The following is a 23878-nucleotide window of genomic DNA, read 5'->3' on the forward strand; positions in this document are numbered from 1 at the left end:
TTCCTTCCATTACTTTTGAACAGTCAAAGTTTTTTTTTAAAAATGTGAGTCAAAAGTGGATGCTGAAAACTTATTTGCATGTTTCAAGAAACAACTGTAACGAGGGAGGTACACATTTGTTTTCCTTCAAACAATTGTGCACTTTTTCATTTCATTGAAAGTAATATCAAAATAACTGTTCCTGAAAGGGAAGCATAAAAAGCCTACTGAAGCAGAGGCTCTTCTCTTCTTGTTGGATGCTTTGGATCCTTTAAGCAGAGCAAGTTAGTACCTCCAATGTTATCAAATTGGAGCACCACTGTACAGCACCTTTGACTCCATCTCTCAGAGAGAAGAAAACCTCAAGAAAAAGTACTTTCTGCTCTCAATACAGAGGGGCGTGCTCCATGAACAGCTTCACAATGATGGATTTTCATCTCCAATTCTCAAAGTTGGGGAAGGAAAAAGAGAGAACTGCAAATACAACCAACCAATCCCCACTACCACTCAGAAAATGAGTGGTATGTTCTTAACTCCTGAAGACCATTTTCCTCCTCCATTAAATGTGCTTAGAAGTTCTCTTGGCTCATATTGCTGCCACAAAATGCACTGCCTCCCAGGAACAAAGGAAAAGTTCATTCAGTCCCAATAGCAAGTGAAATAATGAGCTTTAAATGAGACTTCTTCTGGCAAAAAACCCAAACCCAGCATCGTTACAGAAAGATATGGTGGACCCTTGCTTGGCCCAGACTAGAGGAAAAGCATTTTGTTAGTGCTCTCCAAAAGCAAGGGTGGTGGCATTCCATTTCTCACCATCCATCTTTGCAGGAGAGAAAAAGCACTTCTAAAGATGTTCAATACCCCACAGATGAAAAGTATTAATGGAATATTACTGCATATTAAAAATTCTTACATTAACCATCTCTTCAGACCGTGTCACATGCCAACAAATCTTGGACCTGTTCAGTAGCAATTACCCATAAAAGCATATTGGTCAAGTTACTGGTTAGTCTCTGTGATGTCCAATCCTCACAGGGTGTCATGAGTGCCATAATTTACAGATTTTACATACAACATGATTTTAATTAATGAGCCTGTGCCTGTACCTTCTTGGCTGTCTACCCCAGGCTGCAGCTGAAACATCTGTAACCGATTTTATAGCTACAGTGCAGGGGGAAAAGGAATATACTCTGGTTGTGAAAATCATCCATCCTATGACAAAATATAAGTCTGTTGGATTCCTTAAAGGTTGCTACAGAGCTTACTTGAGCTTATTGGTGAAATACAACATGCAGAGTCACAAGTGCATAACATGTAGAATAAAGTGATAATAAACTCACATTCTAATTATAAACTCAGATGTAGGTTTTTCATTGTCAGCTGTTTCACTCCAATGAGTGCTTCAAACTATTCTGTCCTTCATATGGTATCTTAGACAGCCAAAAACTTAAAAAGTAAATTCCAAGTAAGTTTTCTTGACCATCTGGTAATTTTGTCTTAATATTTGCAAAATGGTTGAACTGTATCTTGCTCCATCCATGCAGGTTCAGCTTCATCTAGTCTTAATCGTTTTGAGGGTACTTGTTTCATATTCCTTAGAACATTTACCACTACTTCCAAATACAGGAAAAAGGTGGCATTCAAACTGCTGAATATTAGCTGAGTCAAGGCGTATCATTTGAAGGCCTTTTCAATAAATATCTACTTTATTCCTTTAACACTGTCTAGCTTTTGTTCAAGGTATCCTCTCTAGGCATCACTTTTTACTCAGATGCTCAGTTATAGGAATCCACAGGGATTGGAGATGTAGACTGGAAACTCACTACCTCATTATAGAATAAGGATGAAGCACAAGCTCGTTTTTCTTCTTAGTGTCAAACCACTCCATGAATACCAAAAATGTCATACCTAATCCCTTCTATTAATAATTGTGAAAGACACAGAAGACAAGAAGAATATGCTTAATTATGCAGTTTTTTGCAGTAACAATGATCTTGATATGCAGACCCTATAAATATGAAGAGACTAAATGACAATGACAAGATTTCTAAAAAACCTGCTGTTTCAATGAAACTGAAGGAGTTTTCATCTGGACAACCAAATAGACGAATTCCACAAGTGACAGACATGCAGATTATTATGAAAAAATTCTTTACTCTGAGGGTGATGAAGCACTGCAACATGTTGCCCAGAGAAATCGAGGATGCCCCTCCCCCGGAAGTGTTCTAGGCCAGGCTGGATGGGATTTTGAGCAATCTGATCTAATGGAAGGTGTCCTTGTCCATGTCAAGGGGGTTGGGACTGGACGATCTTTAAGGTCCCTTCCAATCCAAAGCATTCCATGACTCCATGGTTTGACAATATGTACAAGTACATATCAAATACACTTTTCATATTACATAATAATTGTCTGAAGAAGTCCCGAGGAAGCTGTCCACATTCAAGTTTAAATAGCATTATCAAGAGAAGTTCTGCAGCTGCAAGCAGAGAAGTGGCAACCAGCAAGTTTAGTACCCGCCTTATCAGTACTACCAGCTGAACTAAACATTCCTTGCCTGAAGATCTTGAAGGTCTGGTTGGTGTGAAGACTACTATAGCAGAAACATCTGAAGGAATTAGGACAGTTTGGAAAGCATTATGTTAAAAAAATAAAAGAACTTGCTATTTCAATGTGATAATGTCCTTTTATCTCTGCTCTATTATTGCTTTTACATTCTTCCTCAAGAAGAGAGGCATGCCTTCTAAGATAAAAAAATATGCATTATTTTTTTCACAATTCTCACCTTGCCTGTTACTTGGATGACAACCCACTTCACCAATTTTCTTTTTTCCCTTGGAATCTCTTTGAGAAGTTAAGGGGTGTTTCTGGTTCCTATTCAAATTTATGGCTGTCTTTTGAAAGGCAGTCTTCTGAGGCAGAGAATAGTCTAAAAGTTTACCTGAAAACCTCCTTATCTGTTTACCATAAGACACAAAAAATTAAAATAAACTGAGTATTTCCTTTGATATAGCCTTCCTTAAAGAAAAAGAAATGTTCAGTTCTGTAGGGCATATCTGACAAAAGTCTTCCAGCACAACACAGACCTTTATACTGTTCTTACTACTCCAAGAGACAACATACACCGCAAACTGACACTAATGAAAACACCTCTTTTAAGGAGATACTTGATCTGAAATGAGTTCCAATGACTAACACGTGCCAAAAAAGCACAGATGTAGGCAGGACAAGCATACTTCTTTATGCTTTTGGGTGTGGAGTCAAGGGCTTGCAGTACAACTAGCAGTGGTATCCAGCTCAAGAATAATGGCTACCAGCAAATTGTCACTCATACAACACCACCTAAATTCAGTATGTTCTCTTTCAGCAGGCAATCTCTCCAGTGAGATTATGACAGATTATTCTACTAAATCCATCAAGACTTAAAGCTCAGATAATATGCCTTCCAAAAAGACTGAATGTTATGCAGATTCAAATTACCAGATTTTGCTTTCATTTCTGTAAAGTAAACCTAAGATGATTTCACAATCCGGTATGTTCATAACTCAGTAAGCCCATCACCTCCACACACTGAAATTTTATGCTGTAAGGCTTCAAACTGATATACAGTTTGCTTGCATACATGCCAAATACAATCAGTAACTTCCACTAATGCAACTGAATTGCCATACTAACTCTCTTAATATTTAGCTATTCTTTAGAAAAGAGTTGAAGCACTCTGGGTTCACCACTTTTAGGAGCTTCATACTTACTTTGACCAGGTCTGTATCTTCCATTTTACATATTTATCTTCTATATATAAATAATGTATGCACAGACACATCAATACACAGATATATACAAACTATGATCAGATTTGAGACGGCTCAACTTCAGTAAGTTCAGTTAGTAATACACTACCACTTTCTAAGAAACATGTAAGTCATTTATATCTGAACAAATGACACACTTAGAAACTGAAGATATAATGAATTGGCTTGCCAGACATACAAAAATGTCTGAAATATCAAGACACCTCCATACATGTGTACTCTATAAAAAACATTTAGCTCAAGAACATTGCAGAGAAAAAGGTGTATTTTGATTTGTATTCTCCCCACTCAAAGTTAGCAAAAAGTAATGTTTACACTGTTTCAAATATTTCACTCCTAAAAAGGGCTTGTTGAAAGATAATACACCTATTAAAAGATTTATGCCAGAATTATCAAGCCTGGAACTGATAAGTCTAAGTAAACACCCCAAATACACAAAGGACAAAAAACACAAATGCAGTGCAACAGTCTTGAATCACTAACATGTAAAGTTTCCTACAGTAAAAATAAAGAACGTCAAGAATGAGACAGCATTAGAAATGACAGAAGACACACAGAAAGGCAATGCATATTTCACAAAAAAAGGGGAAAGAAAGACAAAGATGATGTGGACTAATGAACATTTACACTTCTGAAGAAAAGTCAACATTTAAATGTGTTTTCTTTCTCCTCAGGTAACAAGATACTAACAGGAAGCAAAGGCAGAACTCATTTTATGCAGTTCTTTGAAAAGACAGATGCAGCATCTGGAAGAAATGACTGGGAGGCTGGGCTTATTTCCACCCTAGTCAATAAGGAAGACCAAATACCTTTGTGCTTGTCCCGTTTATGCTTTAGCGGTGCTGGAGAGAGTCTGATTCTGGCTAGAGCCTGTTCTCGATGGTTCATAAAAATAGGACCAGGAATTACAAGGGGGCCTGAGGAGAAACATTTTGCACATGCATAGGAAAGCTCACAAAATGGAAACAGTATGTTGAACAAAATTCAAATTAAAAGCAATGAAAAAACAAAAAGAATAATAATTATAATCTTATTTTCTTAAATTCAAAAGACCTTAAAATACAAGAAAGTTGCCATTTCTTGATAACTTATGTGAAAAACCAATAAATATTCCATAGCGATAGTTTTACCTGAATTTCTATGTATGCAACTGTACTGCAAGCAATGGAAATATAACGTACTCACACTAGAGTAAAATTTGATAGCAAATACCCATTATTGCCTTTAAAAGACAAAAAGAATAATTATTATGCCTTAAATCCTACAATATAACATTCAAAATACTGATATGGAACAAGATCATAATATAAATGCTAAATTTAAAAACCACCACCATAAACTTGTTTGCAATTACTACACTTACGATGCAGAGTTATAACTTTTTCTTTAAAAGTTCCATGTTTCATGAAGAAAGTTATTCAAATCATATGATTCTTTTCTTATCTACTTAGTAATTTTGAAACCCATTTATTTTGAAATTATTTTTCAATCTATTTAAGCATATTCATGAGAAGATTTGATTTAAAGAAAGCAATGATACATGCATTTAAATTTTTTTCCAGACTGCTTTTCCATTTTAAAAATCTAGACTTAGGCAGTGAGGTACTATGCTTAATTGAGGCTGAATATAAGCAGGTAATGGACAAGGAATTTGCTTCTTAAACCTGTTTTTCTCCTGTTTTATAGGTTAAGCATGTCATCAAGAATTTTTTGGACACTGCTTGTCCTTTCAGAAGTCTCATATTCAATGGAAACCATGAATCAGAAGCAACTAATTCTGCCAAGTAACACTCAGTTCCACAGGTTCCCAAATCTAGCCCCTCCATGAAAAGTAAACAAAAGCACCCCAAACCAGGCTGTTGTGTTATAAACCAATTATGCAAAACACAGAATAAAAATATTCCTCCTTTTTCTGCAAATTCATCAATACTCTCATTCCTTAGCTGAACTTTATTAAGAAGACGGTGTAGGTTAACTTTTAATAAATGCCCATTGCCTCAGGTTTTCTGCTGTCAACTTTATACCATCACCTCCTTCATTAATACTAAACAGCATGAATAGACATTTAAGCAGAAGTTCAGCCAAATCTATATAGCTTTAGAACCTTCAGATGAAGAAACTTTCTTCATACAGAGAAGCTCCCAAATTTTAGTATTCACTTAAAAAACAAAATGAAAAATGTTTTAAAAATACACTACTGTCTAGCTTAGAGGTTCATACATGTGTTAGATAATATAATGGCCCAAAACTTCCTAAGTGATGCTTCTTTCAGTACACAGCATAGAATTATTATTTTTGGTCTACTGTATTTATCTGGACTCCATTCCAGAACAGATCCTCTTGCTAATTTCAGAGATCGTTCTCCTAATCAAGGATCATAATTTTCTTTTGATTTACCTTCATCTTGCAGATTCTTCCTTCAGTTGTCTTGCTGTTGTGCTCCCCCTTTTCATCTCCTCTGAATTCAAACTTCCATTTAATTGATACATTTTTGGTAAACATTACTTTCTGCCAAACCACATGCTGTGTTTAATATTCTACTTTCCAGAGTTCTGACTTACACAGAAAATTACACCACATTTTGCTTCTTACCAAGTGAGGCGATATAGTGAGGAGTATCCCGAGGCACACCAGGAACGGCAAAGGGGGGAAGAGATGAATGACAAGCAGATTATGAAAGCTAAAAATGTCTGAAGGACAAATGATACAGAGGAATGGTGAACGAAGAACATGAGAAAATAAGGCAAAAGTAGTGGGACTTATTGGAAAGTTTCTAACGAAATTAAAATCTGAGGAAATAGAGAATGGACAGGACAACACAACACAAGTGAAAGTCAGATCAGCAAAGTTGCAAAAACAGGTGCAAGGACTGCAAAGAGTGTGGCTTGAAGAATGTAGATCTAAAATATTTGTGGTTGGCTGAATGATCTCTAGATAACTTAGGCAAACATTCTGAAGTTCCAAAACATTCTTGCACAACAAAGAGTGCAGGGAACAAGATACAGCCCTGAAGGCAGCCTTTGGCATTTTAGTGCTAAGACCAAAGATAACAAAAGAGAATTTCAGGAGGACAGAAGGAAGTGCAGTAGGGTGAGCAAAAGAATTACAAGAGATTTGGAAGACAGAGGATGTTCAGTTAGCATAAGAAGCTGTCAGCTCCAGCATGGCACTAGTACTCAGCTGCCAATAGTTTCTAAGCTACTTATCTGAATCACACTCTCCTGGTCAACATGACAATTCTGTGACAATCTAACCTTCTGACCAATGCAGTACTTATCCTTTCTTCTGGATATTCCTATACACTCTACATTCACCATTGTGTAAAGAACTTGAATCCAAAATAAACTTAAATGCAATAGATTGCCATTTCATAATAATTTGTACCCAAATCCATGGAACACATGTCTGTTATCTTCTTTGGCTTTTTGTGCATGCTAAATCTGTAAAAGGATCATAGTAGAATAGGAAACTACAAAAATGAAATAAAAATCTACATTTTAATTGCATTGTGATGTCTGCCTCCTTGGTCATCTGCTGGCAAGGTGCAAAGTACCTCCCTCTCACTCCAAAATAACACAGGCAACAAAACACTACTACAATTCATGGAGACTGTGAATTGCTTTCTGCTTACATCTGCGGTTGCCTGTACAAAGGGAGCAAAGTTAGGTGCTGAGAATATTCTGGTGGAACAATCTGGTCATGCATTAGATACTTCCTTTCATTTGTTAAAAAATGCCTGCAGAGTTTTATTTCGAAAACTGTTTCAGAAGCCTTTAAGATAGATCTGCATGGGGAATAACAATCTATTACTAGTCTCTACTTCAGAAGATCAAGTGACAGAGATAAGCAAAGAGGAGTCACTGGTAGACTACAGAGCTATTTTAAATCAGCTGGTGTATGATGAAAAATGACATTCACTCTCTCCCTTCACAGACTGTTTTTCCATAGCTGAGCTGAGATGCTGAACAGTCCTACCTGAAATGTCAAGACTAGCTTTTCTTTCTTGGTCCAGACTTTTCAAAATGGACATTGTTTCACAGGGAATTCAAAGCATTAAAAAATCTATTTAACCACAGAAATAATTTCATTTTCTCCAAATAGAATGTGTTTATTAAATAATGCAGTGGACTTCAGAAAAATGTATACAATTATTTAATCATAAATGCACTTAATGTGCTTTGGCATTCTTGGTCATCTAAGCTTTTAGACACAATTATGAAAGTTTAATATTTGATTTTATGTAACACATACTTTGATTTCTTCTAGTACCTCATCCTAAACAAATGCTATTTAGCAAGCTGTGATCGCAGAAGACTGAAATCAATCATCTCAAATGCTGACTTCTGCACCAGTGCACTGAACACAGCAGGCTACTTGAAAAAACAGTACATGTTGATACATACATACAGAAAAGGGGTATAAATTCAGGTTGCAGAGCTAGGTCCTAGGTTGGATCACACCCTCTGTTATAAAAACCTATTTTTGGCTTATTGAAAGAGACCAAGCAATTTTTGTGGGGGTGTGTTTTTGTTGTTTTTTTTAGTAAAAAAACAGGAAGAGATAAAACCCTAATATATGAAATTAGTCATCTTAATAGCTCAACAGGTTGCAAATTTTGAAGAAAAGTATGGAATGGAATTAGAGACAAATGCTTCACACTTCAGTTCCACTAGAAGCAGAAAACATTATAGTGAGATAATGTCCCACCTATAAAGCCTTAAATGAAACAAAATTTAATATTCTTATGAGTCAGGGCTAGTAATTATGGTGCATGTAAAAAAACCTGTATTTTTCCAACTATGACTAGCAATTTTCCATTAAGGCAAAAACATTAATGGAGAATGTCAGGTGCAGGCAGTAAGGTTAATTGCAGTTTGCTTCTTTTGTTCAAAACACTGAAAATAAAGACAGGATACATGTCTCTTCCTGTAGTCTTAAAGCAACATTTAAATTGTAAATAAGGTGTGGAAGAAAAATTAAGGCCTTTTAAAGGGGAAAAAGAGATGCACACTAACCAACACAAGCATGCAGGGCAATGTGGGAGTAATAAGAGAATGAGATGGAAGTAAGGTTTATGATCATCTTAATTATGACCTTTTCTTCCTTCTGAATACTTGACTTCATATGTATTGTTAAATAAATATAAAATATGCATTTCCACATATAAATACACAAAGTAAATTAAAACAGCAAATATAAACCAGAACTGTGTCATGCTGTCTACTACAAATCTGTCTTCTGAAACTATAATATAAATATTTTTACTTTAAACATCAGTTTTAATAACAATAATTGGCTCTTTCAGAAAGGAATCACAGACACAAGTGCAACAATATAACTTCATAGAATACCTGATGGTCATTAAGGGCAAAAGCCTACAGCTTTCTCTTGAAAGCATTCTTAAAAAGTCATGTGTGAGTTCAATATCATTTCATGTGAAAATGTAGGGGGTTTTGAGCAGTTCGGGTTTGTTTAAAGAACATTGAAACAAAAGTAATCCTGAAAGCATCAAAATAAATATTTAACTAAAACCATAAAAAGAAGCTGGACAATTATTTAGTAAGTAATATTGCACTTAATATTGCACTTGTACAGATACTTCTGCAGTGTATTTAGGTACATGTTGAGCAATGAACAAACAGATTCCAAGCTCTGAGTGGCTTGTGCAGATGTTAAACAGATTCATATGATACTTAGCCTACCATGGTAAAACTAATCACTGAAGTAACTGAATCAGTTACACTTCAGGAAAATAAAAAACTGCCCAAATCTAGGCAGCCTCAGATTATATTGTCTTAAAACAGAGCAGCTTGGACTAAAATAATCAATTTTCTGTGGGCTCTTTGTTGTTGCAAGTAGGATAGCACTGATGAAAATTAATTTTCCTCTTCTGTAAGGGCATCACAAGTTAAACCTCACTTAATTACACACCAAATCTGCATCTCAGTAATAATCACCTAGAGGTTTTTACATCATAGGCTGAGAAAATATAGTAGTAAAATACCAGTGAAGGATGAGACCATTTATTATCACTGTACTGAGAACCATTTCTGTATTTTTTAGCTTATTAGTAAAATATAGTTTAAAAAACTATTTTAACATTCTCATCGTCTTCTGAAAAAAACCCCCAGAATTACCTTCAAGTAATAAATTGAAATCTTTGACTATTCCAACTTCTACTACTTCAAATACCAATCTGAAAAAGTAGAAAGTCTCATGAACAGCTTTCAAGATTAGCTCGTTCAGAAAATGCTAGTCTTAGGTTCATTACGTTAATTGCACATGTGGCCCACAGATTTCTGTAATCCATTAAGGCAATTTACTGCCCCCGTGATGAAAAAAATAGTTTCAAAGGACAGGAAAAATAATTAACCATGTTCTGAACACTCTAACATACAAAACTTCCTCACCGTCACAGAAAATAATGAAGTGCAACTATTTCCATATTCATCTCTCATTACTCCCATCAGGCCCCAAACCAGCTTGAAAAACAAAAACCACTTCACTATATGGAAAATCAGCTCCTTCACTTCTCACCAGAAGAACAGACACAGTGAAGAGCTGAGACAATTCCATCAATAATTTTGTTGAGATATTATGATTTAGCTTAGAAGTTGTGATGAATACAGCTGGCTTTATTTCTCAGGTCATACACCCAACACAAAAATGTCAAATTGATTTTAAGCCCTCTTCACTGCTTGTCAGTCACTTGTGTGCAGAAAAGAGCAAAGAACTATAATAAATATTATTTTAAATAGTTGATTATCCCAAACAAACACTTTTTACCCACTATTAATTTAAAGGATCTGTTTTCTTCCACTAAAGCAGAACTTCTTTCTTGAATACAGCAACATAAATAACTGATTCAAAACATAAAAATTATTAGCTGGTTACAATTCCATCACAAACTATAGTTTGCGACTCATTTCAACGAAAAAAACAAAAATCTTCAGCATAAGCACTTAAATTTCTCAAGTTACTTAGTGTGCTGTTGTTGAGCAGCATGTATACAGGTCCCTTACAACAGTGGCAGGCTACTTGGATCATGTGTGAGAAGTGACAATTGCTTATGACAGTAACTTTGAACCACGTCATTGATATTGCCGCTATTAACAACAACTACTTCTACCCAGAACATTCAAATTCAGGGTTAGCATTTTCAGATAAATGCAAATAAAGATGTGCATTCTTATTTTCTTCAATATAAGACACCACAACTGATCTTGAGAAGGAATTAAATGATCGTCACACCTGCAGACATAACTATCACTTTTGCTCTTAATTCAAGTGGACCCCAAGAACATACTTTTATATCAGAAGTCACTGTAACAGGACTACATCTGGAGCTTTGGTAAAGAAGTACAAACAATTATGCAACTTAAAAATCAGTATAATCCCAGCACTTTTGCTCTTACACCTCTCTCCTAAACTTTATTCCTATTTCAACACATTCAGTAGGCAAATGGGTGAGAGGTTTCTTTGTGATTTTTTGTTTTATTGTATGACTGTTTTAGGAATGAAATATTCCTGTATTTTTAAAGCTTTCAGAGTCCTCTTGTCTACAAGACATCCAAGATTTACTGAAAATATTTGTATTGAATAAAGGTCACTAATTGGAACTAAAGAGTTGCAGCAACATTCAGTGATGGATTCTGTTTTTGACCATCATAAACTATGCATGCTTTGTTTCTTATAAAAGAACAAAAGACACACATTAACACACTGAATAACCCAGAAATCAGAATCCCGGATAACTAACACTGTGTACCTTAAAGAAAGGCCCTAAAGAGCTGGTCCAGCCTTTAACTGACTAAGCAGCATTTTCAGAAAATTGGAAGGTTGAAAGTTCACTTTGGATCTCCAAACAGCTATTTCATTAGCATGGATTTGTTCAGCTACATATGCACAAATACTAGAACTCTTGGGAAAACTAAGCAACAAGTAACCTGCCAGTTCTTTTAACATTGTTCTAATTATATTTTATCAGACTGCAGAACCTTCTGCACAGAAAGTCTAGATTATTTAAATATTCTTGTTCTCTCTTATGAAAAGAGTAGCATGATAATAGTTGTCAAGAATGGTGCTACTCTTTGCAGCAACTCATTAATGAAAAACTGTAGCATTTGGATGGAGAAGCAAAAAAGCTCTTTAATCTGATTATGCAAATAAAGATTGATTATCGAATCAAGTATTCATACCTGACTATACGAAACAAGATCGTTAAGTATCTGTGAAACACTGTTCCCAGCTTTATCACAAGAAGTCATTCTGAACCAAAACAGGAGACTAATCTCCAACCCTTCCAGTCTGGCATACCCACTACTTCCCACAGCCACACAGGTATGGGATTTCAATGCTCTTTAGACAGAGAATGTAACACAAATGTGTGCAACAAGCTGGACAACACTATCTTTTTAGCTGCAGACCCTATACAGAATCACAGGATCAACTAGGTTGGAGAAGACCTTCGAGATCGAGTCCAACCTATGATCAAACACCCCCATGTCAACTTCACCATGGTACTAAGTGCCACATCCAGTCCTCCCTTTAAGCACCTCCAGGGATAGTGACTCCACCACCTCCCTGGGCAGCCCATTCCAATTCCCAAGCACCCTTTCTGTGAAGAACTCCTTCCCAATGTCCATCCTAAACCTCCCCTAGAGCAGCGTAAGACTGTGTCTTCCTGTCCTGTCACTGGTTGCCTGGAAAAAGAGACCAATCCCCACCTGGCTACAACCTCCTTTCTCCCATACACCAGTAAAACCAGCCATAACAGTACATTCCTGCTACTGTGCAAGTGATCTTTTTTTGCTTTTAGAAACAGATGGCATACAGAAGGGATAAGCTGCTCTGGTTCTACTTCTAACCACAGAAATAGAAGCAAATGTAAATTTTTCTCTGCCACTCTTCTTTTTCTTTTAACTGAAATTTACCTCTCAGCTCTCTCATCACTGATGGGCTGAACAGCAGTACCTTTTAATAATGCCTGGGCATTTAATTAGGGTTCAATCAAAAATTGTTAGCTGCACCCAACATTTGCCAGTAGCAGGCAGCAGCTCTGACATGACCTAAACAAAGGCTTCCTCTCCTTACCTCACAGCTAAAATTAGCCACAAAGATGCAAAAAAAAAAAATAAACATTCCATCCTCTTCCATATGCATACCCAACTACAAGCTTTCTCTTTCTGGTTGCTCCTTATTTGTGATTAGAACCAGCAATTTCTTAATGCAAGTGAAATAAAGACACAATTCACATCACAGGAATCACTGGCACATTCTAGGAAATAATTTGAATTACAAGGCACATTTTGTGTTCAAAAAAAACCCAGTCTCTAATTCATAAGAGAAGAATCAAAGTGGTATTTACTAAAACTACAGGAACTTGAAAGACCATATATCCCAATAAGTTATTCCTCTTCTCAACACACAATAATAATCTTAACAACCACTTCATCATGCTTTACAAAAATATTACAGTTTACATCAGTCTAAATTTCTCATATTTAATTTGACAAGACACTGAGGTATCTTAGAACTTGAACAGTACTGAAAAGTTAGGTAGATTATTCTTTGTGTGGAAAATCAACAATGAGGTAGCTAAAGCATAAGAAAATTTTCAAACGTTGCAGTGGTGTTTTGTTTTTTTTAATTCCATCTGTGTCAATATTCTCATGTTATGCAAATACAGAAAAGTTCATTTCATAAAAGACAATTCTGCCTACCATTATACAACAGAAATGGAATAATTTATCATAGTAATTAGAGAATTCATATACTAGGTAATAGCATGAGACAAGCTTGTAGTCCTTTCTTCATCTAAATATGTTTTAGGATCTACATTTTAAAAAACAATCATTCAACAAAAAAAAAAAAAAAACACTCATCTGTGAAAGTGATATAAAATGCTCCTTTCATCATTAAAATTCTGATTCTTATGTGTAGACTTCGTTAAACACACAGATTTTCCACCATTTTCAAAAAGCATGCTACATAACAAATACCTACTTAGGACCTGATTGAGTTTGATCACTGTACAGGCTCACTGGAGGAAGACTCTTTTCATTCTTAGAAAACAGACTCAGAAGTTTCTTAAGCTATTCAAGGCCCTTCTCAATAAGTCACTCACCTCTTCCTTCTTCCAATCTGTGTCTCCTGATTACACGCTGCCGCTTTTCTTCTTGTCGTAGCTGAAGGTGTTCTTCAATATTAACTCCAGGAACAGGGACAGCTATATAGATTAAGAAAATAAAATATGTAAAATTATCTTTAAAACTGCTGCGGTGGCAATAAAGCCTAAAAGAAGTAAAGTAAATGAAAACTGAAAACCTATTTACTAGCTGCTTTTTACATGGCCCTGACAATAAATAAAAAGGATTTGAGTAAATTTGGAAGAGTTCTAAGCTTTATCTCCTAATTTCCTGGTTTTTGTGAATCTGACTAGTCCTACATCACTAAGTAGTACTTAGGCTGATACATGTATGTAGTTGTGTGTTGTCATGGTTATCTCCATTCTCCCCTAAAAAGTTTCAGACAGTATTATTAAACCAAGTCTGTAACTGTTTATATTTTTAAAAGGTTTTGCATGAATTAGCCATGTTTTAGCTAAAGAATGCTTAAATCCTGATAAAAACATTATAGAAAAATTTTCAGGATATCAAAATGACAAGAACAACTTTGTAATATCAACATTAGTATTGTAACTGTACAGGTCACAAAGTGGCACAGGTGACTATAGAACATAATCTTAGAACAGTTCACTTAACAGAATGATCCCAATTTGCTGTATCACCAATAAATAAATCTGACTATTAAGCACCATTTTAACAATATTACACTAAAACTCTCCTGTAACAAAGTGTGTGAACAAATGTACTGGACAACAATAGGGGAAAAAAAGAGGTGCAGTAAAGATGAGAATTGAAAGTCTTTTTGCTAATTTCATATTACTTACCCAGCAAGAGATCTAAAGGTATCATCTCTTTTACAGCGTCAAGGATTCCTCTTTGCCTTGCTTCCTGGCCATCCAGTTCTCTAGCACATGCCTTGCAGCAGCCACACACAGCACAGCCTGACTCACCTGAGCCACAGCCACAGATTCTGTAGCAAACAGAGTTGCTTTATCACTGTCTTTTATTTTTATGCATTATTGATGCCTTTGTAATTAAAACTATTAATTAAAAAGATTATTACTTTGTTCTGTCTGTGGCACACAAGTTTTCCTGAGATAAACAGGAAGGACAGCTGGTTTAAATCCTGGCTGCTGCTGCACAGTGCCAGGACCATACACTGACCTTCCAATGAATTGACTTCTCAGAATTAATTTTCTTTCTTCAATTTAATGTACACCCCATGAAAACATGAACAAGGAAACAATGAGCACACGCAATGCTGAAGAAATAGTAATCGTGATGCAGTGGCCCTCTACAGCTCAAGTAAGAAGTAACAGATAAAGGCAACTTGAATAGCAAGATAAACATCCACCACTGGATGAAGAAAAGTTATCCTGAGCCAGCAGCTCTGTCAAGAGACAGAAATTATACTGGTGTTCACATCCAACAGCTTCTAGTAAAGAACTACACGCTAAAGCAAAAAAACCAGTTTGTAAAACTAAATCACCTGCAACCACAAGCTATTTAGAGAAATGTAAAGCCATTTCTGATTTTAAAAGCACGTACTGCTATGTATTTAGCTATAAAGTTACTTTAGATGGAAACTTTAACTCAGTTCACATTCAGGAAGTGCTTTAGCCATCCATCTCACTGTACCACCCACATTCCCACACATGTGCTTACCCTCCAGGTACTCTATCAGGACGCCCACTACTAACACAGCTGGCCCCATAGCCTGTGCAATCTCCACATACAGTGCACACCATACACTGCTCCAGCTTCCATTTATGCATGCCTGGAGGACACATCATGGACTTCTCATCTTTTTCATCCAGTTCCTCTTCTAGATCTTCATCCATTGCTGTTGCCATGTTTTCAACTCCAAAACCTAATGAAGATATTGAAATAAGAAATACTTGCTTTCTGAGGCCAACAGAGAGGGTTCTGGTTATCCAGAGAGGTAAGGACAGGTTGGACAGGGCTCTGAGCAACCTGATCTAGCTGAAGATGACCCTGCTCATTGCCAGGGGGTTGCACTAAGTGACCTTTAAAAGACCACTTCCACCTCCAACTATTCTATGTGTCTATGAACTGCTGAAGCTCTCAAGAGCACTCACAGATCAGGTTTTAAAAGGAATGACTAGGAATGCCTGATTTGCCTGCTCAGCCAGCACAGTGACTTTTTTGAAATCTGTGCATGGGCATGCTTGTTTTTTTTAATCACGTTGCACGTATTCAAGCTTTAGTGTTGGAATTACATTTTACAACAAAATGTTTAGGTTTTTTTTTTTTTTTTTTTCACTTCTGATATTTGCCAGCATGCAAATGAAAAGATAAAAAAAATGAAGGTCCCATACCTTTTCCTCCCTGGCTCATAGAGCCTGTGTCTCGTCCACACTGTCCTTTATTATTTACTCCAAAGGTCCAAACTTCTCCATTCTTCATTAACACACAGGTGTGAGCTTTGCCCATGGCTACTTGAGTCACAAAATGGCCTTTCAAATCTGTTACTAAACCTGTAAGACAGAAAACACTTGAGTGAAAAATTGCACTTTCTAGTCAAGAAGTAAACTAAACGATGTAACAAAATTGCTAGTGGATACGGACAATTTAAAAATTTACAGTAAGACAGAAAAACAGATATAAAAAAACAAGTGCAGGAATAAAAAGTGAAAGGAGAACTAGACCTAGGCCACTTGTCCTGCAAAAAATGAAAAGCCTAAACCTAAAAAAGAAAAGCAAACCTAAAACTGTTGCAAATCACTTGTTTTGAAAAAGAATTCTGAAGGAGTCATAAAGCCATTAGAATTTATTTCATTAATATTTTACTTTAACTGTGGTGTACAGGATCCCCTGCTACTTTACGAGCAGAGAAGCACACAAGGCCTAGTTTCGAGGAGCCTTTGTTCGTACCAAAGCACATCTTATTTCTGTGACTTTTTCCTATGTGGCATTCTTGTGTCAGATTAACACAAGTTAATTTTTTCTTCTTGTCTTTAGTGGAAGAATTACTTTGGATATTTGTCACCACTGATGCTAAATTATTTAACAGAACTTTCAGAAACTACCTTTTTCAACCCTTCTGTCATATTTGTCTGAATCAATAGAATGTCAGAAATACATAAGGAAGGTGAGAAACACACAAACAATATTTTCATGGGCTAAAAACATCCATATTCATTTCAATTACTTCAGTTGAAAAATAATTAAAAGACCAATATTAACTTACTTGTACTATCAGAGTAAATGGCATCTTTTCCAAACATGTAGAGTTCTCCATCTTTGGAAATTACAGAACTGCTTCCATTATTGCATGCTGTAGATATGACAATCTTTCCTTCCATTTTAATAATTTTTTTAGGCTTATATGGTTTTGATTGCCGTCTGCTTTTAGCTGTAAATAAAGAAATAAATTACAAGTAAATCTACCAAAAAAATCCCCAAACCATCACAGGCATAATCACTAGTTTTCAGACCACTAATGAAAAAAAAACCCAAACAAACAACTAATATGTACAATCTCCTGGTCTAATTTTAATTGGATTATACTGGTTCCTCTCAAAAAATTCAATGGCAAGCCAAGACATGATTAGATCAGTATCTTTTAGAAATGATTCTTCAAGTATTTCAAATCACTTTAATTATTCTTATTAATCTACCACATCATCATCTACCATCTGTTTCCTCAAGTGAAGTATTTAATTCAATATTACAGCAGATCACAGCTTCAGGGCACTTAACGATCTCTTCAATTGTCTTACAAAGTCGATTTCAACATACACACACAGCTACAGAAATCAAGCCTAGGAAATGTGTTAATCTTATATTAATGAGGCATTTGTTAGTCCAAAGATCAAATTCATCTGTCCTCTTTAATGTCTGAAGAATTCTGCTTGATCAAGCACAGAAGATCTGCTTCTGCAAGTTCTCATCAAGGCACCTCCACCAGCCAGCAAAACACCCATTTCCAAAGCTCAATAAAACAATAGCGAAGAGGCAGAAGTTTGGCTCCACAGTTTTTCAAAGTTCCGAGCAGACAGCGTGGCCTCTCGACCAAATTTACTACTGTCTTTTCTTGGGACAAGTCTAAAATAGTACTTCCACCACATAACTCAAACCGTGGTAAAACACAGATCGGATTCTGTAGCTGGGAGAGGTTTTGGCACTGTTTTTAAAGACTTGTGGCCCGCGTAATCACCAGCACAAATGGCATGCTTACATGTTCCTGGAAAATGCTGAAACTCTTCTTTTCAAATTAAAAACTCTTTAAGAGACTTTTACCAACCACTGGTCAAGCAAGCAATGATACATACTTGATTCACCATCCTCTCCTTTACTGGCAGAACCTGTGAAGAATATGCTTCCATCCTCAGCAACGAGTAAGGCATGTGAGCCATCATGTCCAACAGAAAATTGAATAATCTTTGGAGATTTTGTGATTGGGAGTTCAACCCATTTGCCAGCTGAAGGGCCACCTTGTTTGATTCCAAGGCTCTGATATTTGCCAGTATAATAAATCTAGGAGAAGAAAGTTTATCAGTTTTAGTTATGCCACAGCACTTCAAGCTAACATAATTCTCGAAGTTGCATTGGTTTTAATTCCTTTCATTTCAAAGCACACTGCATTATTCTTGACTTTGTTTATGCCATTACAGTATCTCTGTCCCAAACCCATCAATTTTGACTTAATGAGAGAAACATTCTGATTAGATTCTTTCTAATTTCTGATTAGATTTTTCAGTGTGCTTTCTACTGAGCCACTGAGTGACTTTTCATATATAATTGTTTGGCTAGATGAGTTGAACACAGAAGAAAGAACCAAAGAAAGTACTCAGAGGAAGCATTTAAAACACCTCACAAAAATGTCTGGTCTATGTAAAAACAAGATGGTATTATAATAATAAATTAAATTTAAAATAACTAATTACTACATATTTTAATATGCTTCAGCACATTTGTAAAACATGTTTAGTAAATGCACAGTATCCACTGACTACATAAATAACAGAGTTAAGATATTTCACATGAACAAACAGAAAAACACTGACATGAACTAAAGAGTTTCCTTTAGAAACATGCAACTCAACAGCTCTATGAAATTGGTATGTCAACCTTTGGGGCACCTGAAGCCATTTTACATTGTCTTACATTCTGGATTTCCTACAACTTTATAGACCAAACCCAGGAAATTTGGTAATTTTATACTGAACAGGCACTTTTGTTAGTTGAATGATAAAGTTAATCTGTCTCCCTCAATGCTGAAGAGTTCTATTTGATCTAATTCTGGTACATACCATTACATTTTCTTTAAAAATATTTACTCTAACATTTTCAACAATCTCACTGTTCTGACAGCAGCAGAGCAAGGCCTTCATTCCAACAAAGCAATACCATTTTGAACATGTAATTAAGAATTATGTTTCTACAAGATAAATAGCATTAGTCTTTCACACTGAAATAGAACCACAGTAAGTAATGTAAAGAGTCAGTATTATTTCTAAATTTCCATGATTATGGCAAATGCCTCAAAAAAGTCTCCACTGAGCAGAACAACATATCAAATCATTAAGAATAGGTTTAAAGAAATCAACTGAAAAATCTGCACAGGGGAATCAATTTTCTAAAAGATCAGAAAAAAAAAATCAGGATACGATTTAAATAAATTACTGTGGTCAGACTGTGGAAAGTTATGAGGTAGTGAAATTTGCAAAGGTGCTAACACATCATTTGTATACAGAAGACAGTTTTGTTTCCCAAATTTAAACAAAGCTCTTCATTGCAAGACTGACTTTAGAAATTCCTATAAATTCATGTCATGTATTTTTAAGGGGTTCCAACTATCTGTTTATGCTTTTAAATAACTATTTGCCTTTTATGTTTTAAAGCAGGCTCTGAAAAATATATTTGAATACAATTATAGACATATATTCTAACACACTGAAAAGGCAAAAAAATTATGGAAAATAATGATTGAATTAAAAATAACAGAAATCTATTGGTGCAATTTGCTATTTACTACAGATTATTTTCAGTACCTTTCCACTAGCAGTTTTCATCAGTGCAAACTCTCTCCCAGCACCAAGGACAGCTGATTCCTCATCAAACCCTGTACCTGTGCAAGTAAGATTGTGTTAACTGAACAGTTTAACCAGGCAGTTTCACAGACCAGTCACCTATCCACCTCTGCTGGTCCATAGGACCAAATATGGGGTTTTTTTATTCTGACAGAACCAAAAGCAAGCTCAACAGAGCAAAAATATCCCAAAGCAAAGGCTGATATTTTTCAAAATTCCTTCATAGATACTAACAATTCTTCACCTCAGATTCTGATGCAAATGTATTTTTCAACTTAATTCTTTCTCCCTTTAATCCCGTCAGTGGTCCTTGTAACTTGTTAACTTTGACCCACAGCAAGGAGTTCCACAACATCTATGTTTTATAAAGTCCAAGCTTCAAACCATTATATATTTATTATACAACTGAAGGAAAATAATGGAAAACCATGAACAGTACTAGAGACAGAAAGGTGGTTCCAAATGGGTGTATGGATTTGACTCTGAGTCAAGTAATGCTTGAATGCCTTCAAACCCCTCTCCACGTGTTTATTCTGGAGCTATACCTTCCTGCACATAGTAGAGCCAAAGGAAAGTGCAGTGTTTCAGCTCTAATGTTTGAATTACCAGCTTTGTTATCAACCTTCAAAGAACAGAACTTACTGATAATGTGCAAATCTTTCTCCAGATCAAACAATGAGATGCCACAGGCATGTAAGCATTTTCTTGCAAGCTTAAGCTGCAGTTCTTGTTGCAATACTGGCTCAGTACTCGTGGCAAATATTCGCACTACAAAGCCATCCTGCAATAAATACAAAAATCCGCTTTATACTGTAAAAGAAATGAATTAATTTGCTTTTCAAGTCCTAAGTGCATCGACATAGTACTATTTCAGTGTAAATGTCAGAGGACACATTGATAAAGTAACATTTATTATAACACAACATTTACTATAGAGGAGAAAAGAATAAAGTGGCCATCAGGACAAGATGAAGTAAGTTAAGTATCTGACTCCTTAAACATATATTGAGTGCTATGAAAATGCTATGAACACTAAAAATAGTGAACTGCTGTAGAAATGTTACTCTTGTAACTATGTGCACCTATGTTTAAGCCCTGAACTTCTCCTGATTCAGAACCCAAAATTCTGCATGCAGAGTGCCTGCTGTAAAGAGTAGCTAGAACAGTTTTCTGTTTAAAAGTGCAGAGTGTCTTCATCTTGCCATGTTAAAAAAAAACTTCAACAGTTGATTCTGTTAGGAGGGGAATGGGTTAATCCTGGCTTTTCTACAGTTGATGTTTAGCATCTGTTGACAACCCAGTTTCACCCCATCCCTATTTTACAGATTTCTCACTACCAAAAACCACACCAGAACTAAAAACATAGTAACTGTCTGCTGAAAAAAAATATAACTATCACTACACTTTTGTCCCTAGCAGGAACACTTCTTTGAGCTTCCACAGCTTTGCCCAACAGGCAATTTTCACACAAAAATCAACTGGAATGTAGTATATTTCCTATCTCTTCTAATAAAACTGTCTGAAATGTGCCAGTAAGTTCCAAAGCAATTACAGGAAATTAAATCAAGAAAAAAATTATCCTTAAACTCTGAAAAGCTTATCCCACAAAGAACCTGTAGAACACGTTAAAGACATTATTCAACATATAACATTTTTTTCCTGAAAGAGCAATGGAGTTTTTCTTAAAACTTATCTGAAAAATAAAAAAAAAAATCAATCACAAATCAAAGTTTTGTGAATTAATCCCAAAATACTGCATTTTTAATGCACTAATATGCAAGTTTCTCATTATTTCTAGTTACATAGATTTCTTCCTTAATAGTGTTAGTGAAGAAAAAGCCAAACACAAAGCAAAAAGGAAGCTATGAATATTGTAAAATAAAACCCAGTTGAGAGAAAAATAGTTTACCCATCATTTGTAAAACTTACATCTCTAGATGCTGCTATTTGATTAATATATTCTCCATCTGTGAAAAGGATATTCTGCCCTTCAGTATGACAATCTGTGAGAGAAAAATGAAGTGCACTGCATCAGTTTATATTAGCATGCATACACACACTAATCTCTGCTTCTAATTCATTCTCACTCCAATCAGAGAATGAGAGTTCTATTTTGTCTCAAGTGAGATAATACCATTCTGATAATGTGTTATTTTACACAAAGATGTCCTGTCTCACCAAAACCACGTCATTCTCCTTAGTTCCTGTAAGAGTTATTACATTACTTCCCACTGTATGAAATGTAAGTGGTTACACCCCAAAATTGAACTGCAAAAAAAACCCAAAAAAACAAACAAACAAAAAAACCAAAAAAAAACCAAAACACAAAAAAACCACATTTGCCTTTCACAGGTAGTCACCTGTGAAGCATATTCCAAACTATTACAACACAAATAAATTCAAATTTTCCAGGACTATTAAATCTTTCTCCTTTCCCAAAGACTTTTTTTAATACAAGGACCATTATCTTCAAAGAAACATTTCCTCAGTCCAGCATATAAAACCTACAGAAGTAAATGAATCAAGGTTCTCATTATTTATCTCATTTTTTTACAATTTATGAATTTCACCAAACTATTAACTGAAAATCTAGGGGGTTTTTGCACTGTTGATGGAGCTACTGGCAAAGAGATTGATATCATATGGCTTGTGTTTGTCTCATTGATTACACACAGGAAAAACATCTCTTCCAAAAATACTACAGGACAGCCACTTTACACTCCAAATATTTGCTTCATAATCTGAACAAAGATCCAGTATTAACATTTTATTAAATAAATGTAATGCTAAGTGAAGCACAGATAATTCTTTCTAGCATGACCAGCAGGTTCGCTGTTTTTTTGCTACCTAGCCAAAGCATTAAAAACAATACAGCTGAAAACACCCCACAGAAACCCATTGTTTACTTTTTCCTGATACACTGCCCAGTCCAATGCAGTGTCTTGCCAGGAACAGAATATGTATTAGAAAGCCTTCTCTGTAACTTTCACATCTGGAAGCAAAATACCAAAAATAGACAACCTTCCTTTCCCTTAGAGCACAACCAGGTATGAATCACAGAAGGTATGCAGCAAGCATGATGGAGAATGGCAGCAGAAACACTGAAGTTTGAAATACTGCTCTGGCAAAAACAATCTCAGATTTAACAACCAAAGGCAGTCCATGCTACTAATTCTCTATGCTGCAAAGTCGTGTTAGTGATAAAAGAAGTATCAGTAACTGCATGAGAACTTCCAAATCTATTCTAAATTACATTTCTCCAAAGGTTACAGGAAGCTGGTAAGCATGAAGTTTCCTTGAATGACTGAAAATTACATGCTCACACAAGCAGAACAGCCAAGGAAACAGCACATTCTGCCCACCAGTGGGTCCACATGGCACTGTTTAGCCTATTGCTTGAGTCACTCCAAGAAAGGTGAGTCTCCTGGTAAACATTTCTGGGGGTTGTTCCTGTGTTTGGTAAATCTGTTCTAAGAGGAAATCTGAAACAGGGATGTTTTGGGTTTTTTTTAATACATGCTCTCCAGAAGACTTCCTAAAAATTAGCACTTGCTTAGCTAACAAGCAGGCCCAGTATTAAAAATCAAATCATTGGGAAAACTAAAAACTGGAAGGCAAATGGAGCATTTGGAAAAACTAGTATAGTCTCTCAGATAGGAAGGAACTTGTATGATCAATCCTAAATCTTATTCAATCTTTGTATATTACTATCTATTACAGGGGTGAGGATAACCAAGCTTTCTGTCTGGAGATTGCTATAAGAGAAAGGGTTTATGTTTTACTAAAATCACATAACTACAGACATCTGTTAATCACAGCCTCCTCAGAGGCTTCAAAGGAAGATGACTGTGAAGCATCACCTTCGACATTCATCTTGAGCATTCTGCACATGCTAAAAATGCAGGC

At 35.7% G+C, this 23878-nt stretch overlaps 1 protein-coding gene across 18 annotated transcripts in view; it reads right to left on the minus strand.

Moving 5' to 3' along the window:
- The window catches only part of MYCBP2 (MYC binding protein 2), a 174040-nt gene that overhangs the window by 107792 nt on the left and 42370 nt on the right, over positions 1-23878 (minus strand). For 17 of the 18 annotated variants that reach the window (XM_068182403.1, XM_068182407.1, XM_068182393.1 and 14 more), the window contains exons 9-18: positions 21902-21975; positions 20615-20753; positions 19934-20010; positions 18212-18416; positions 17128-17292; positions 16256-16414; positions 15582-15786; positions 14741-14886; positions 13916-14017; positions 4599-4706 (exon numbers count right to left, since the gene is read on the minus strand). In XM_068182403.1, the coding sequence (XP_068038504.1) occupies positions 4599-4706; positions 13916-14017; positions 14741-14886; positions 15582-15786; positions 16256-16414; positions 17128-17292; positions 18212-18416; positions 19934-20010; positions 20615-20753; positions 21902-21975 (1380 nt within the window). The remainder of the gene's footprint in view (positions 1-4598; positions 4707-13915; positions 14018-14740; positions 14887-15581; positions 15787-16255; positions 16415-17127; positions 17293-18211; positions 18417-19933; positions 20011-20614; positions 20754-21901; positions 21976-23878) is intronic. The other variant, XM_068182394.1, reaches the window with a different exon arrangement.

The sequence above is a fragment of the Anomalospiza imberbis genome, chromosome 2 (assembly GCF_031753505.1).
Source record: "Anomalospiza imberbis isolate Cuckoo-Finch-1a 21T00152 chromosome 2, ASM3175350v1, whole genome shotgun sequence".
Lineage (NCBI taxonomy): Eukaryota > Metazoa > Chordata > Aves > Passeriformes > Viduidae > Anomalospiza > Anomalospiza imberbis.